At 36.0% G+C, this 13780-nt stretch overlaps 1 protein-coding gene across 1 annotated transcript in view; it reads right to left on the reverse strand.

Moving 5' to 3' along the window:
* Positions 1 to 13780, reverse strand: part of itga2.2 (integrin, alpha 2 (CD49B, alpha 2 subunit of VLA-2 receptor), tandem duplicate 2) — a 43322-nt gene that overhangs the window by 12106 nt on the left and 17436 nt on the right. The window contains exons 3-17 of the mRNA XM_051121711.1: positions 11896 to 12005; positions 11651 to 11745; positions 11376 to 11490; positions 9184 to 9311; positions 8949 to 9097; positions 6472 to 6622; positions 6221 to 6386; positions 6040 to 6119; positions 5818 to 5956; positions 5259 to 5404; positions 5027 to 5170; positions 2222 to 2419; positions 2008 to 2138; positions 1467 to 1630; positions 1123 to 1382 (exon numbers count right to left, since the gene is read on the reverse strand). Of these exons, the coding sequence (XP_050977668.1) occupies positions 1123 to 1382; positions 1467 to 1630; positions 2008 to 2138; positions 2222 to 2419; positions 5027 to 5170; positions 5259 to 5404; positions 5818 to 5956; positions 6040 to 6119; positions 6221 to 6386; positions 6472 to 6622; positions 8949 to 9097; positions 9184 to 9311; positions 11376 to 11490; positions 11651 to 11745; positions 11896 to 12005 (2176 nt within the window). The remainder of the gene's footprint in view (positions 1 to 1122; positions 1383 to 1466; positions 1631 to 2007; positions 2139 to 2221; positions 2420 to 5026; positions 5171 to 5258; positions 5405 to 5817; positions 5957 to 6039; positions 6120 to 6220; positions 6387 to 6471; positions 6623 to 8948; positions 9098 to 9183; positions 9312 to 11375; positions 11491 to 11650; positions 11746 to 11895; positions 12006 to 13780) is intronic.

Raw genomic sequence — 13780 nt, forward strand, 5'->3', positions numbered from 1 at the left:
ATCCGTCCACAAAACATTTCTCCAATAGCCCTCTGAATTGTCCACATGCAGTGTGCAAATTGCACACCGACAGCAGTGTTTTTTTTTTTGAAGAGTTGTGGCTTTGTCCTTGCAACTCTGCCATTCTACACCATGGTTGTTTATTGTTCTCCTGATGATGTACTCATTAACATTAATATTAACCAATGTGAGAAAGGCTTTTATGTGCTTAAAAGTTACCCTGAGGTCCTTTGCAACCTTGCAGACTACTTGAGTCTTGTTTTGGAGTGATTTTTGTTGGTCAACCACTCTTAGGAAAGGTTACAGTGGTCTTAAATTTCCTCCATTTGTAAACATTCTGTCTGTCTGTGGATTTGTGAAGTCGTTTGGACTGTAGAAATGGTTTTGTAACCTTTTCTAACCGGATGAGCAACAACAACTCTTTTTCTGAGGTTCTCAGAGATCTACTTTGTTCATGACATGATTCACTTCAACAAACATGATCAGACTTTGATAGATTCCTGTTCTTTAATTAAAAGAGGGCATACACTGGCACCTGATAGTCGTCCTATTGATTGATAACACATCTGAACAAACAGACTCTAATTTCACCTTAAATTTAACTGCTAATCCTAGAGATTCACATACTTTTGAAACTCACATATATTTAACACTGGACCATTTTTCTCAATAAATTACATGACAAACTATATATTTTCATCTCATTTGTTTGATTGATTTCTCTTTGTCAACTCTCAGGACTTGTGTGAAAATCTGATTAACTTTTTGGTCATATTTATGCAGAAATATAGAAAATTCTAAAGGGTTCACAAACTTTTAGGCAGCACTGTATGTATATATATATATATATATATATATATATACACTTTGCAAAGAAAATGCATCTTCATTACACAATTTTTCCTCGCATAGTATACATAAATGGGTCTGTATTAATCAAACATAGAGCTGTCTTTATTTTATTTTTAAAAAGTGGGTTGCTCATAAAGGGGATCCTCATATTTGGCCATTCCTGCCATAGTTGTCATAATTGCTTAGATTAATTGTCTTTTTTCGTAAAACGTCCTTCACAGTAAACCACAGGCACTTAAAACTCAGAAATTTGCTTCTTGCAACACTTACAAAAAACTCCCACGCAGTAGGACTAAAGACGTCTAGAACGGGGTCGGCGTCTGGGCGGCTGAGAACTACATCCACACGCAAAGCAATCGAGTTGACGAGGTCAGGGGTCTCCTGCACATACACGTCATGCTCTTCACACACGTCCTGTGTGGAGACACTGATGTCTTTCTGGACGACTCGATCCAAGTTGCTGAAGTGACCTCTCGGGCTGACCCGAGACGACTGCAAGTCGGCATCCAGAGTCAGGCTGTACTTGACGTCTGTTTGTGTTAAAGAAAATTCAGATGCATCACTTCTTCAAACCAAATGTCCATCTAATTAAATGTCCAAATAAGTATCCTTACCCACTGGCCCCAGTGGATTGACTGGTTTAAATGTTGCACTGAAACAGACTTTAGCCTTGAAGCAGGACACCTGCCTCCCGCTATAGCGGCACGGTTTGCTCAGGATACTGATCTTGTCAGGGGTGAAGGAAACCTTGGCCGTGACCACTGCAATGCCTCTACTCCTAAAACCATACGATGGGAGAGGTCAAGAATGCATCAATTAAAACGCAACCCTTGATTTATGGCTTTTGGAACAAACAGAAGAGTCCCACAGAAAGCTGATGCTTAGAGGATTGCTGAGGTGAAAAATGGGATTCCAGAGGACAGCTGGAGCGATCATTTCACTGGCCACAAACACATCTACATATCCCACCATGACTGAGGCCGTCCCTGCAGCTGTTCTGCACTTAACTCAATTGTTGAAGGTGGGCCGTTAATGAAGTATTACAAATGAGCATGGTATTGTGTTACATTGGACGTTCTAATCGAGCTGTTTTTCACCCTCACAAAGTATGAAAATCAATTGGTGAAATGAAGGCTGATGTGTTCAAGTTCTCACCAGAGTTGGACCACTTTCCCAAAAGCCCCCACCGTAACATCTGGGATCGAGTCTCCGTTCATATCTCTGCTGCTGTCTAGAGAGCGGCCGAAGAACTTCAACGCTGGGTCCAGTTTCGTTCCAACAATTTTCTGAATGTGTACGAATATTTTGAATTTGGACACTTGCAGATATATTTAATGTATGTTGAGCACTCCATAAAGTTTGGTTCTACCTGTGAGCTTTGCTTTCTGATGGTTTTTCTGTCTCCATAGTAGATGTAAATGGCACCTTGGCCATTGCTTTCCAGTGGAGCGCCAACAACCACATCACTGAAGCCGTCCAGGTTAAGATCGGGGGCGGCAGTGATGGCCGCCCCAAACCGAGCATTCTTCTGAGAACCCTCCAAGAAGCCCTGGTTACTCAAGACACCCTATTAAAAATAAACAAACAAATGAAAAAAAAAAAGTTAACATGTTTCTAGTATGATTAGCATGTAACAAGCACGTTGCTAGCATGATTACCAAGGTAATAGCATGTTATTAGCATGATTAGCATGTTACTAGCACGTTGCTAGCATGTTTCTATCATGATTAGCATATTACCAGAATTTTGTTAGCATGTTTCTAACATGATTAGCATGTTACTAGCACGTTGCTAACATGTTTCTATCATGATTAGGTATTAGCATTATTAGCATGTTGCTAGCATGGTTAGCAAGTTACTAGCATGTTGCTAGCATATTTCTAACATGATTAGCATGTTGCTAGCATGATTAGCAAAGTTGCTAGCATGCTATTACAGTTTTTCTCAATTGCTAAAACACTATAACCAATCTTTTGGAGAATAGAAATAAAATAGAGTACTAGTGTTAGAGGGTCATTTTTTGTTTTTTAATAAAAACAAAACAAGTCAAGATAACAGAAATAGAATAGAGACTGCTAGTGTTAAAGGGTCATTTTTAATAAATAAAAAGAAAAGTAGGTAGAATAGAAATTGAATAGAAAGTGCTTGTGTTAGAGGGTCATCTTTGTTTTTTTTATATTAAATAAAATCAAAACACATCAAGCGAATAGAAATAGCATAGAGACTGCTAGTGTTAGTGGGTCATTTTTAAAAAAAATGTAAAAAAAAAAGTAGATAAAATAGAAATAGAATAGAGAGTGCTAGTGTTAGTGGGTCATTTTTTAATAAATAAAAATAAAAGATGATAAAATAGAAATAGAACAGAGAGTGCTAATGTTAAAGGGTATTTTTTTAAATAAAAAGAAAAAGAAATTTAGGTAGAATAGAAATAGCATAGATACTGCTAGTGTTAGGGGGTCATTTTTTAATAAATAAAAAGAAAAATCTGTAAAATAGAAATAGAATAGTGAGTGCTAGTGTTAAAGGGTCATTTTTCGTTTTTTAATCATTAAAAATAAAAGTCAATACAATAGAAATAGAACAGAGTGCTAATGTTAAAGGATCATTTTAAATAAAAAGAAAAGTAGGTAGAATAGAAATTGAATAGAAAGTGCTTGTGTTAGAGGGTCATCTTATTTGTTTTTTTATTAAATAAAATCAAAACACGTCAAAAGAATAGAAATAGCATAGAGACTGCTAGTGTTAGTGGGTCATTTAAAAAAAAAAATGTAAAAAAGTCGATAAAATAGAAATAGAATAGAGAGTGCTAGTGTTAGTGGGTCATTTTTTAATAAATAAAAATAAAAGGTGATAAAATAGAAATAGAATAGAGTGTGCTAGTGCTAAAGGGTCATTTTTAATAAATAAAAAGTAGGTAGAATAGAAATTGAATAGAAAGTGCTTGTGTTAGAGGGTCATCTTATTTGTCTTTTTATTAAATAAAATCAAAACACGTCAAAAGAATAGAAATAGCATAGAGACTGCTAGTGTTAGTGGGTCATTTAAAAAAAATGTAAAAAAAAAAAGTCGATAAAATAGAAATAGAATAGAGAGTGCTAGTGTTAGTGGGTCATTTTTTAATAAATAAAAAGAAAAGTAGGTAGAATAGAAATTGAACAGAAAGTGCTTGTGTTAGAGGGTCATCTTATTTGTTTTTTATTAAAATCAAAACACGTCAAGAGAGTAGAAATAGCATAGAGACTGCTAGTGTTAGTGGGTCATTTTTTTAAATAAATTAAAAAAAGTAGATAAAATAGAAATAGAATAGAGAGTGCTAGTATTAAAGGGTAATTTTTTAATAAATAAAAAGGAAAGTAGGTAGAATAAAAATAGAACAGAGAGTGCTAGTATTAAAGGGTCATTTTTAATAAATAAAAAGAAAAGTAGGTAGAATAAAAATTAAATATAGATGCTTGTGTAAAAGGGTCATCTCTTTTTTAAGAGAATAGAAATAAAAGAGTACTAGTGTTAGAGGGACATTTTTTTTTTTTTAATAAAAAGAAAACAAGTCAAGATAATAGAATAGAGAGTGCTAGTGTTAGAGGGTTGAGTTTTTTAATAAATGAAAAGAAATGTAGGTAGAATAGAAATAGAATAGAGAGTGCTAGTATTACAGGGTCATTTGTTTTGTTTTTTAATAATGAAAAAAGGCGATAGAATAGAAATAGAATAGAGAGTACTAGTATTAGAGGAGCAAAATTATATTATATAATATTTATAATATTTATTACAATCATTCTTCAAAACAATATATTTTCTAAAGTTCTATACACCATAGTTTAAAAGTTGGGGGTCAATAAAATTTGTCCACAAAAACAGGAAGCAGCAGAACTGTCTTCTACACTGATAAAAATATGTTTCTTAAGCAAATCAGCATCTTTAGAATTATTTCTAAAGGATCATGTGACACTGAAGACTGGAGTAATGATGCTGAAAATGCACAGCATCACAGGAATAAATTACATTTCAAATATATTCAAATAGAATACAGTTATTTTAAATTATAATAGAATAATATTTCACAATATTACTATTTTTGATGAAAACAAAATGCATTCTTAATAATAAATTTTCGATTTGGTGGGCAGGGAGGGCAAGAGACAGAAAAGAAATGTCCGACCAATAAGAAAAGCACCTTGGTAATGGCGAAGAGGTAGACTCTTCCTGTTTCAGATTTCTCCTCGCTCATGTACATTGGAGCTCCGACCAGCAGCAGATCAGTCACACCATCAGTGTCCACGTCAACAGGACAGAGAACGCTGCCAAAATAAGAGCCGATCTGCAGAACACAGACCACACAATGATCTAAGACAGGACTTCAGTAATGAAACGTAAGCTGATTAAAGGTCACAGAGAGATGAGTGTACCTGATCTCCTCTCTGTGAATCTATGATGACGGGCTGATTCTGGCTGTTGATGCTGTAAACTACAACCTGTCCTCTGTGAACGGCACGAGGAGCACCGGCCACATAAAACTCAGACGAGCCGTCGGTCACAGACGTCACAGAGTATCCTGAACACATGACAGGGAAAATAATCAAACAAATTTATTTATATGCATTTAGTTTCCCATTAAAATGGCTAAGTATCTACATAATACTCTCACACATTATATCTTGAATATATATAAGTATATTGTAAGTTCATGCTAAAACAAACCCACATACATTGTCTTAATATTTTGCAGTTGTATCATCATGTATCTTGTTTTGTCTTTTTCAAAACTTGATTTAAGGATGTTTTGATCATTTTATAATCAATTAAAGCACAGATACCAGTTAGTAATATGCATTTTGCCAGTGATTTAATCTAATTTGCTACCTTTCGGTGAAATATCTGAGTGTTGCTGTGAAGATGAATAACAGTTATGCTATTTCAGTTCATTAGATGCCACAAAGCTAACTATACTGATGGTACAATACTTACCGAGTAATGAACTGTGGTTTCTGTCCTCCAAGACTTTCTCAAAAGCAGTTTTGGGCAACACGTCAGATTTCTGAGCAGTTTGGTGCACAATGGTCCCGATCCAATTATATGCTCCAGCTGCTCCCAGTAAGATCACATCCTACAACCATTAGTCAATGTAAACCACCAAGAGAAAAGAAAACTCTAAAAAACTTTGATTAAAACACAGAGATTTCTGGTCACCTTATTTCTGGTCTGATGTGCACTGAACCCCACTTGGGACATTTCCATTTTGAAATTATCCCCAGTACCTTTTCCAACACCTACAAAACAAGACATCAAGACATCAAAAACTAAGAAAATATGTAAATAAACACGTTCAATTCCTTTTAAAAGGCTTTAAATATGCATCATAATCATGGACCTTCAATGTTGAAGATTCGATCTCCAAGAGTCCCGACGATCTCTATAAGTGCTGCCTCCTCAGACACGTTGAAAAAAAATTTCTCGGTTGGACTGCTGGCTATTGACTTAATCTCAGCGATGAGTTTGCTTGTGTCAATGTCATTTCTTAAATAATATCCAAGCACCTAAAACATGCAAAAATCCATATCTCAAACATACTGAATATTAAGACTTAATGACTTGATGAATTCATGACTGCACATCACTAACCGCAATGCCGAAGCGAGTAATATTTTGGCTGTCACAGGCCGGTATAACTGTGTTCCTCAGACTAGCATCATGTGACTCTCCATCAGTTACCACCACCATCACTTTAGTGGCCCCAGGACGACCTCCATTTTTGGCTAGGAATGCATTCTTTCTATGAGGTCCAATCATCCACAGACATGCACACAAAACCATGAAATGAAAAAAGCGTTTAGTGTAAAAACTATGTAAAACTAAAGTGTCAGGACTACTTTTTGCATATATATCGACTTTGGGAATTTTCTGCTTTGAAGATTTTTTTAGGGGTTCAAGCGGATAGTGCTGAAACCCTATTGTAATTGTTAGAATGGCCAAAGATCAGCGATCTCCACATAAAACTGATCATGCAGACCAAATCATAAGTCATAGAGACTTGAAACTTTGTAGGGATGGTAGTGCTCACACCACTAACAATGCCACCAAAGTTTGCCCCATTCTGCCTGACGGGGGCGCTACAGCGATCAAAAGAAATGTTCTGGTCTTTTGGATTTTTTGAAAAAACTACTTTTGCGAACTAGTCCCAGGTTTTTTTGTTCGATTTGAACCAGACCAGTGCTTAAAGATTCTCTGGAGAGAATATCAACTTTCGACTCACCGTTGCAAAGGGCTGCTAAAATGTTTGAAAGGGGCAGGGCCACGTTTAGTAAAATGCCTAGAACTTCTGAATGGAATGAGATAACTTCGCCAAACTCAGAACACTTATGTAAGAAATCAATATGTGGTCACAGGAAAAAATGCAGAGCTTGGCCACTTGGTGGCGCTATCAGAGGAAAAAACCTTAAAAATAGCTATAGCTACGCAACCGTTCGTCCTATCAACATAAAAATTACTGTGCACTGTCTTGGTCCAAAACATACTTTTATGGCAAAATACCTGTATTTGACAAAATGCTTCTTTAAATCATTGATTTACGTGTTTACAGGCTTGCTAAACAATATGTAATGTCTTTTGTGTAGCGCTTGAACCCCGGTAATCGCTGCTTGCAGCTATATTTTTAATTATTATTATTATTATAATATTAAATGCCTATAATATAAATGCCGGTATCATGCCTTCATTATTATTTTTGCTATTTTTTAAATTGCTTTTATGTAATTTTATTTTTTTTGCTTGAGATATATGAGATAAAAAGTGACTCTGTATGTAAAGCAAAAAATATATATATCATGCAAACATGATATTTCTATTGTGTGCCACCTAATCACAGTTTAATTATGCCAAGTTATGCAAAAAGTGTAAAATATTAATAACTAAATTAATAATGACAAAAACTGAATTCTCCTGGTCTTTAAACATTTAAAGAAATATATATTCATATGATGTTAAAGGGTTACTCCACCCCAGAATGAACATTTTGTCATAAATCACTTACCCTCACGTCGTTTCAATCCCGTAAAAGCTTTGTTTGTCTTTGGAACACAATTTAAGATATTTCGGATGAAAACCGAGAGGCTTGTGACTGTCCCATCGACTGCCAAGTAAATACCACTGTCAAGTCACGTGTGGTGCAGCTGACACAGAACGGCGTACGCGGTTTGCGTCCAGTGGATATTCTCCAAAATGGTGCCACGCTGATGCGGAGGAGACGAATTGTTGAATAAAATCTTCTTTTTTTTTTGTTTGCATAAAAGTATTCTCATTGCTTCATAAAATTCAGATTGAACCACTGATGGCAGATGGACTATTTTGACGATGCCTTTCATACTTTTCTGGGTCTTGACAGTGGTATTTACTTGGCAGTCAGTGGAACAGCCACAAACCTCCTAGTTTTCAACCAAAATATCTTAAATTGTGTTCTGAAGTCGAACAAAGCTTTTACGGGTTTGGAATGACATGGGGGTAAGTGATTAATGACAAAATGTTAATTTTGGGGTGGAGTAACCCTTTAAAAGAGGCCTTGTTCTATAGATTCCTTGTCCTTGCAGGCTTACTATTTGTATGCTTTTGAGAACAAAATGTACCAATGCTTTAGCTGATGTGTTGCAATAACAAATGCATATGAACAGCACAACTAGATGTCCAAAACCACCCATTAAAAACAACCACAACAACCCATGGGTTACACTTGAGTAACTAGATGAAGTAATCAAAAACCCACATTAGTTTTTCCAGTAACAGAGAAGTTTGTTGAAAAATGATGAAATTAATCATGTCATCTTTGCGATGCACCTATGCTTTATAAACAGTTATACTGTTTTTGGTGTGAACAAAAACAACCACTTTCCTGTCTTTGCATGTATGCATCGTGGTACTCTCGTCAATGCATGTCAAAGGCTGACACAGAAGAAAAGAAATTGTTGAATGAAGTCTCTATTTTTTTTCTTTGCGCACTTGAAGTATTCTCGTAGCTTCATAACATTACGGTTGAACCACTGATGTGACGTTTAGGTCATGTGCAAAGGGGAATTTCCACCACTTTTTTCAGAAAGAATCATGCTTACCTGGCAAAATCAATGGCTTTGAAAGTATTAGTCTCTAATCCTTGTTTCTGCTGAATATTTGAAGCTGCTTTAATCATGGAATCTTTTGTCCGATGGGAATTCAGGTAGAACTCGAACGAGGTGTCAACAGCGTACTGCATCACAGTCACCTGTTACAAATTGGAAATATATAAACTGGTATAAACTAAACATACAAAAACTAAACGTAAAATGGCACACAAGCTGTCCGACTTGCCTGAGCGCTTTGAGGTCCAATGTCTAAGTTTTCCAACAGTTTTTTGAGGAACTCAACGATTGGTTCCCATGGGTATATACTATTGGATCCATCCAAAACTATGGCGATGTCCATTACACTGCCACAAGCTGTGTAGAAGTGACACGGAAAGACACAAATGTTAACATTTTGCTGGAGATTCACAATAAAGCTTAAAAAGATAGTTCACCCAAAAATGAAAATTCTGTTTTTAATTACTCACCCTCATGTCTTTCCAAACCTGTAAGACCTTTGGTCATCTTCAGAACACAAATTAAGATATTTTTGATTAAATCTGAGAGCTTTCTGACCCTGCATAGACAGCAACACAACAGCAACACATTCAAGGCCCAGAAAGGTAGTAAGGACATTGATAAAATAGTCCATGTGACATTAATGGTTTAACCTTAATTTTATGAAGCTACAAGAATACTTTTTGTGTGCAAATAAAACATAAAATAACTACTTTAATCAACAATTTTTTTCTCTTCTGTGTCAGTCTTCGATGCACATTTACAAGAATACAAGAATATGTGTGTGGTGCTGTTGTCGTAGCAGCCGGAATTCTGATGTAGAACCCCGATGTCTATGCAAGCTCTTGGATTTCATCAGAAATATCTTAAGGGGGTCCTATTATGCTTTTTCACTTTTTGAATTTTAGTCAACGTGTGGTGTATATGTTTGGGCATAAAAAATATCTACAAAGTTACAAATATCAAAGTCCACTCCAAAGGGAGATTTTTAAAAATCACTTTTCAAGAACAACAATGAACGGCTCCTTTGGACTACAGTGTTTGTTTTTTGGATGTTATGATGTCACTACGCGGTCCATTAGAATATCATTAAAATAAATCCTGCCTACGGAAATTCATATGGTTGGGGGGTGGGTAGGGATGAGGTGGGGGATTAGCTTAACTTTAGCGATGCAGCGTGGAGAGCCGCTTCTGGGATGTTTCAACAAACCGTGAGGTGGTGGTTATAAACACAAGCATTGACTAGAGTGGCCGTGATCAGCTCCGGTGGCCGCGTTGGAGCTGCGCCATAGACGTGTCCAGTGTGTGGTAAGAGATTTGTTCATAATTCAGCACAGATAACTTCACTTATAAGCAAGTGTTTTTTAAAATGCATAAACTTGCACTAGACTAGGCTAGGCTAATCAGATGTTCTTTGAAAACGTTAATGTATTTTGCTCATTTTCTGTAGCTGTAAGGAAATGTAAGCATTATAATAAGTAACTTATAATGTTTTTATTCAATTGTTGGCATGTTAAATACAAATTAAGTCATATTAAAAACATTAGGCTGCTTTTAGCCTTATGCTGGAGCTGGTTTCGGGCAATGAAACTAAACGTGAATAATTAAATAAATTAGCACAATAATATCATGTATTGGTGATTTCGCAGGCTGACGATGGGACCCAACACTACTGTAGCGTATTATTTACCCTCCATGCATCTAGGTGTATATGAATTCCTTCTTTCAGACAAATGCAATTGGGTTTATATTAAAAATTATCCTGGCACTCCTAAGCTTTAGAACGACGGGTGTTTCTCTTCATCAGTCCAAAACAAGTCTAATAAAGTGCATCCATCCATAATAAAAAGTGCCTCACACGGCTCCGGGGGGTCAAAAAAGGCCTCCTGTAGTGAATCGATGCATTTTTGTAAGAAAAAATCCATATTTAAAACATAAGAATCACTTTAATCTAGCTTGCGCTAACAGTTGTACACGGAAGTTACTGCTTTGTCAAGGGGTGTGGCAGTACTGAAACACCATCTAAACTGTTCGCCAATCACAACGCAGTGGGACAGCTAACCAATCACAACGCATTCATTTTTGGAAGGCGGGCCTTCATCAAACCCGGAACTATCCGAGCCTTTTGTACCAGGCTGGGGCGAAAGGTATTGTAATAATGAAATTATGTGAAAAATTATGCGTTTTTCGAACAGCCAAGCATGAGAGCATGTTCTAGTACACCCCAAAACAAAATCAAGACTTTGTAAAAGAGCATAATAGGACCCCTTTAATTTGTGTTTCAAAGATGAACAACGGTCTTATTGGTTTGGAATGACATGAAGGTGAGAAATTAATGACAGAATTTTCCTTTTCGGGTGAACTATCTTTTTAATGTGAACAGTAAAGTTTCACAGAGAGCATACAAAAGTGCATTCATACTTTGAGTGGCAGGAGAAAAAGCCGACTGGAGTGTAAACTGTGGGCTCACTTCAGCACAGATTCCTGGGTAAAAGTACAGACTTCCACAGAGCTGAGCCCACAGAGGACCACATGTCTGAAATAAAAAATAATACAACTTCTTATACTCATTTAGATAAATACAGGTAACTTTCTTGGTGCAGGTGCCAAAACATCAAAGAAAAAAATGTAGAATGTTAAGAAATATCAATGATTACTAATTAGAAAGTCAACTTAACAGAAACAAACAGTTTTACCATAAATCCGCCATTTTTGAGCGTTGGAGTCAGAGTGAGACCAAGACTCATGTTGATGTTGTTGTTGTTGGATATGGTTGGCATATTGACAGAATCTGGGAGCACATTAAACACACATGAAAACATTTTAAACAACTTTACAACTTAATAATTCTAGAAGGCTTATTATTAAAATACAATAATTTGCTTCTGAACTTCACAGCATGATACTGCTTTATCAACACTGATGGGAAACGTTTGCTTACTCTGAAGGTTAAGTGATTGACAGCTGCCTCCAGGGCTGCTAACATCACACTTATAGATTTCTCCCTTCCGATTCTGAGGGTATCCTTTCCATGGTGAACCCACGAGGAGCCTGGGGAGCAGTAAGAGGTGTTATTACAGTACTATCATCCTGAAGTACAAAATCAGGTGAGGCTGCTGAGCACAGAGCAGTTATTAAGGATGTTCAGGATTGCAAAAACAGTGTTTAATGACCAGTGGCACAGTGGGGTGTGTATCTGAAAGCATATCTGAGATTATGTGTGTGTAGGTGCACTGGGCATGCATTATACAATCTAAACACACCCACTAAATTACACAGAATATCACTATTAGGTCGTCATCATGTGATAAGGTGCTCTGCCCAGACTAAACATAGCATTCTCTAAACACTGACACACAAGCTCAATCACTTCACATCCTGTGACAGAAAAAAACAACAACAACATCATTCCTCTGTTAAACAGCATGTTGTACAAATAGGGTTCAAATGTGAGTCGTGTATGTATGTATATAACCATTAAAAAAAAATAATAAAAATTACAAAAATAAAACAATATGACAATACAAAAATATACAATTCAGAATTATACACAATACATAATATTATTAATAAAATGGTTAGTTCCAGTCCTCAATTCTGATTGGTCAGCAGCTGTGTTTTATTCACGATAAAGGATGACCGTTTCACCCAACAGTTCTGTGTATCACTGAGCAACACCCTTAGCAACATAAACAATTAATAATATTGACCTTATGTAACCCCTTAGCACTGCGTTTGCTGTCTTCTGTCTTCCGGTTGTATTTTCACAGTGAACTGACAGATTTATGAAAGAACTGCTCGTTTTAAAATCTTCCTGGTCTACTGACCTTTGTTAACTGTTAACTGACTTTACAATCAAATGCAATCCGAGTTATATTAAAATATATTGTAGAAAATTTAATTTTCTGTAGAGCTGCTTTGCAACGATTTGTATTGTGAAAAGCGCTATACAAATAAACTTGAATTGAATTAAACTTTTAATAATAGCATTTTACCTCAGATCAGCTGTAACAGTCCGTCCTCTTTGTTTTGTTGCTGGAGCAGGGATGTAAGTTATACAAGGATATCTCTGACTGAGCGATTGAGGTGTTGTGTTGCTGGATGTAATAATGAACATACAGACATCTGAGCCGCTGAAGATGCAGTGGATTACGTTTGTTTGTGAAGGGAATGCGCCTCCCGATCTACATAAATGCGTTTATGTTCGCACAAATCATTTATGATCCAGCTTCACTTACAGCAGAAGTGAGTATAAGCATTTTTTTTATGAATCTTTGCCTTTATGTAATAATGTCCTAGTTAGCAAGTTTAGCAGCTAAATGTGGCTAAATGTGGCTAAAGTAAACAGGCTCATCACTCCACAGAGAGAAGAGAGGGACGGGGCGAGCAGAGCTCATTTGCATTTAAAGCAGCCTCGACCAGAATGAGATGATTTTTGCAGCGCTGATTTTGACAAGGTAAAAAGGGTGTTGTTTTACACAACCATTGAGAATTTTTAACCAAAGTATAGTATAGACTTTTCATTAATAGTCTAAAGAATCATATCAACTTGTGGAAAATGGGAACCCGATGACCCCTTTAAGTCAACTTTACATCATACTTTAAGTACACTACTATGTCCCTATTAGGTATTAATATGTATGTATTTTGTTATATGATTATTTGAACATACAAAACATAAAAAGAAAGAACAGAGCATCTGCTTGTAAACAAAAACATTTTATTCTAGCTTAATGCATTATTTTTTTAAACACTTATATGTGGGTAAGTTTCATAAATAAAAACAAAATAAAAAATAACATTTTGAACAAAAAGCTGAATGATAT

This window comes from Labeo rohita, chromosome 10 (assembly GCF_022985175.1).
Source record: "Labeo rohita strain BAU-BD-2019 chromosome 10, IGBB_LRoh.1.0, whole genome shotgun sequence".
Classification (NCBI taxonomy): Eukaryota; Metazoa; Chordata; class Actinopteri; order Cypriniformes; family Cyprinidae; genus Labeo; species Labeo rohita.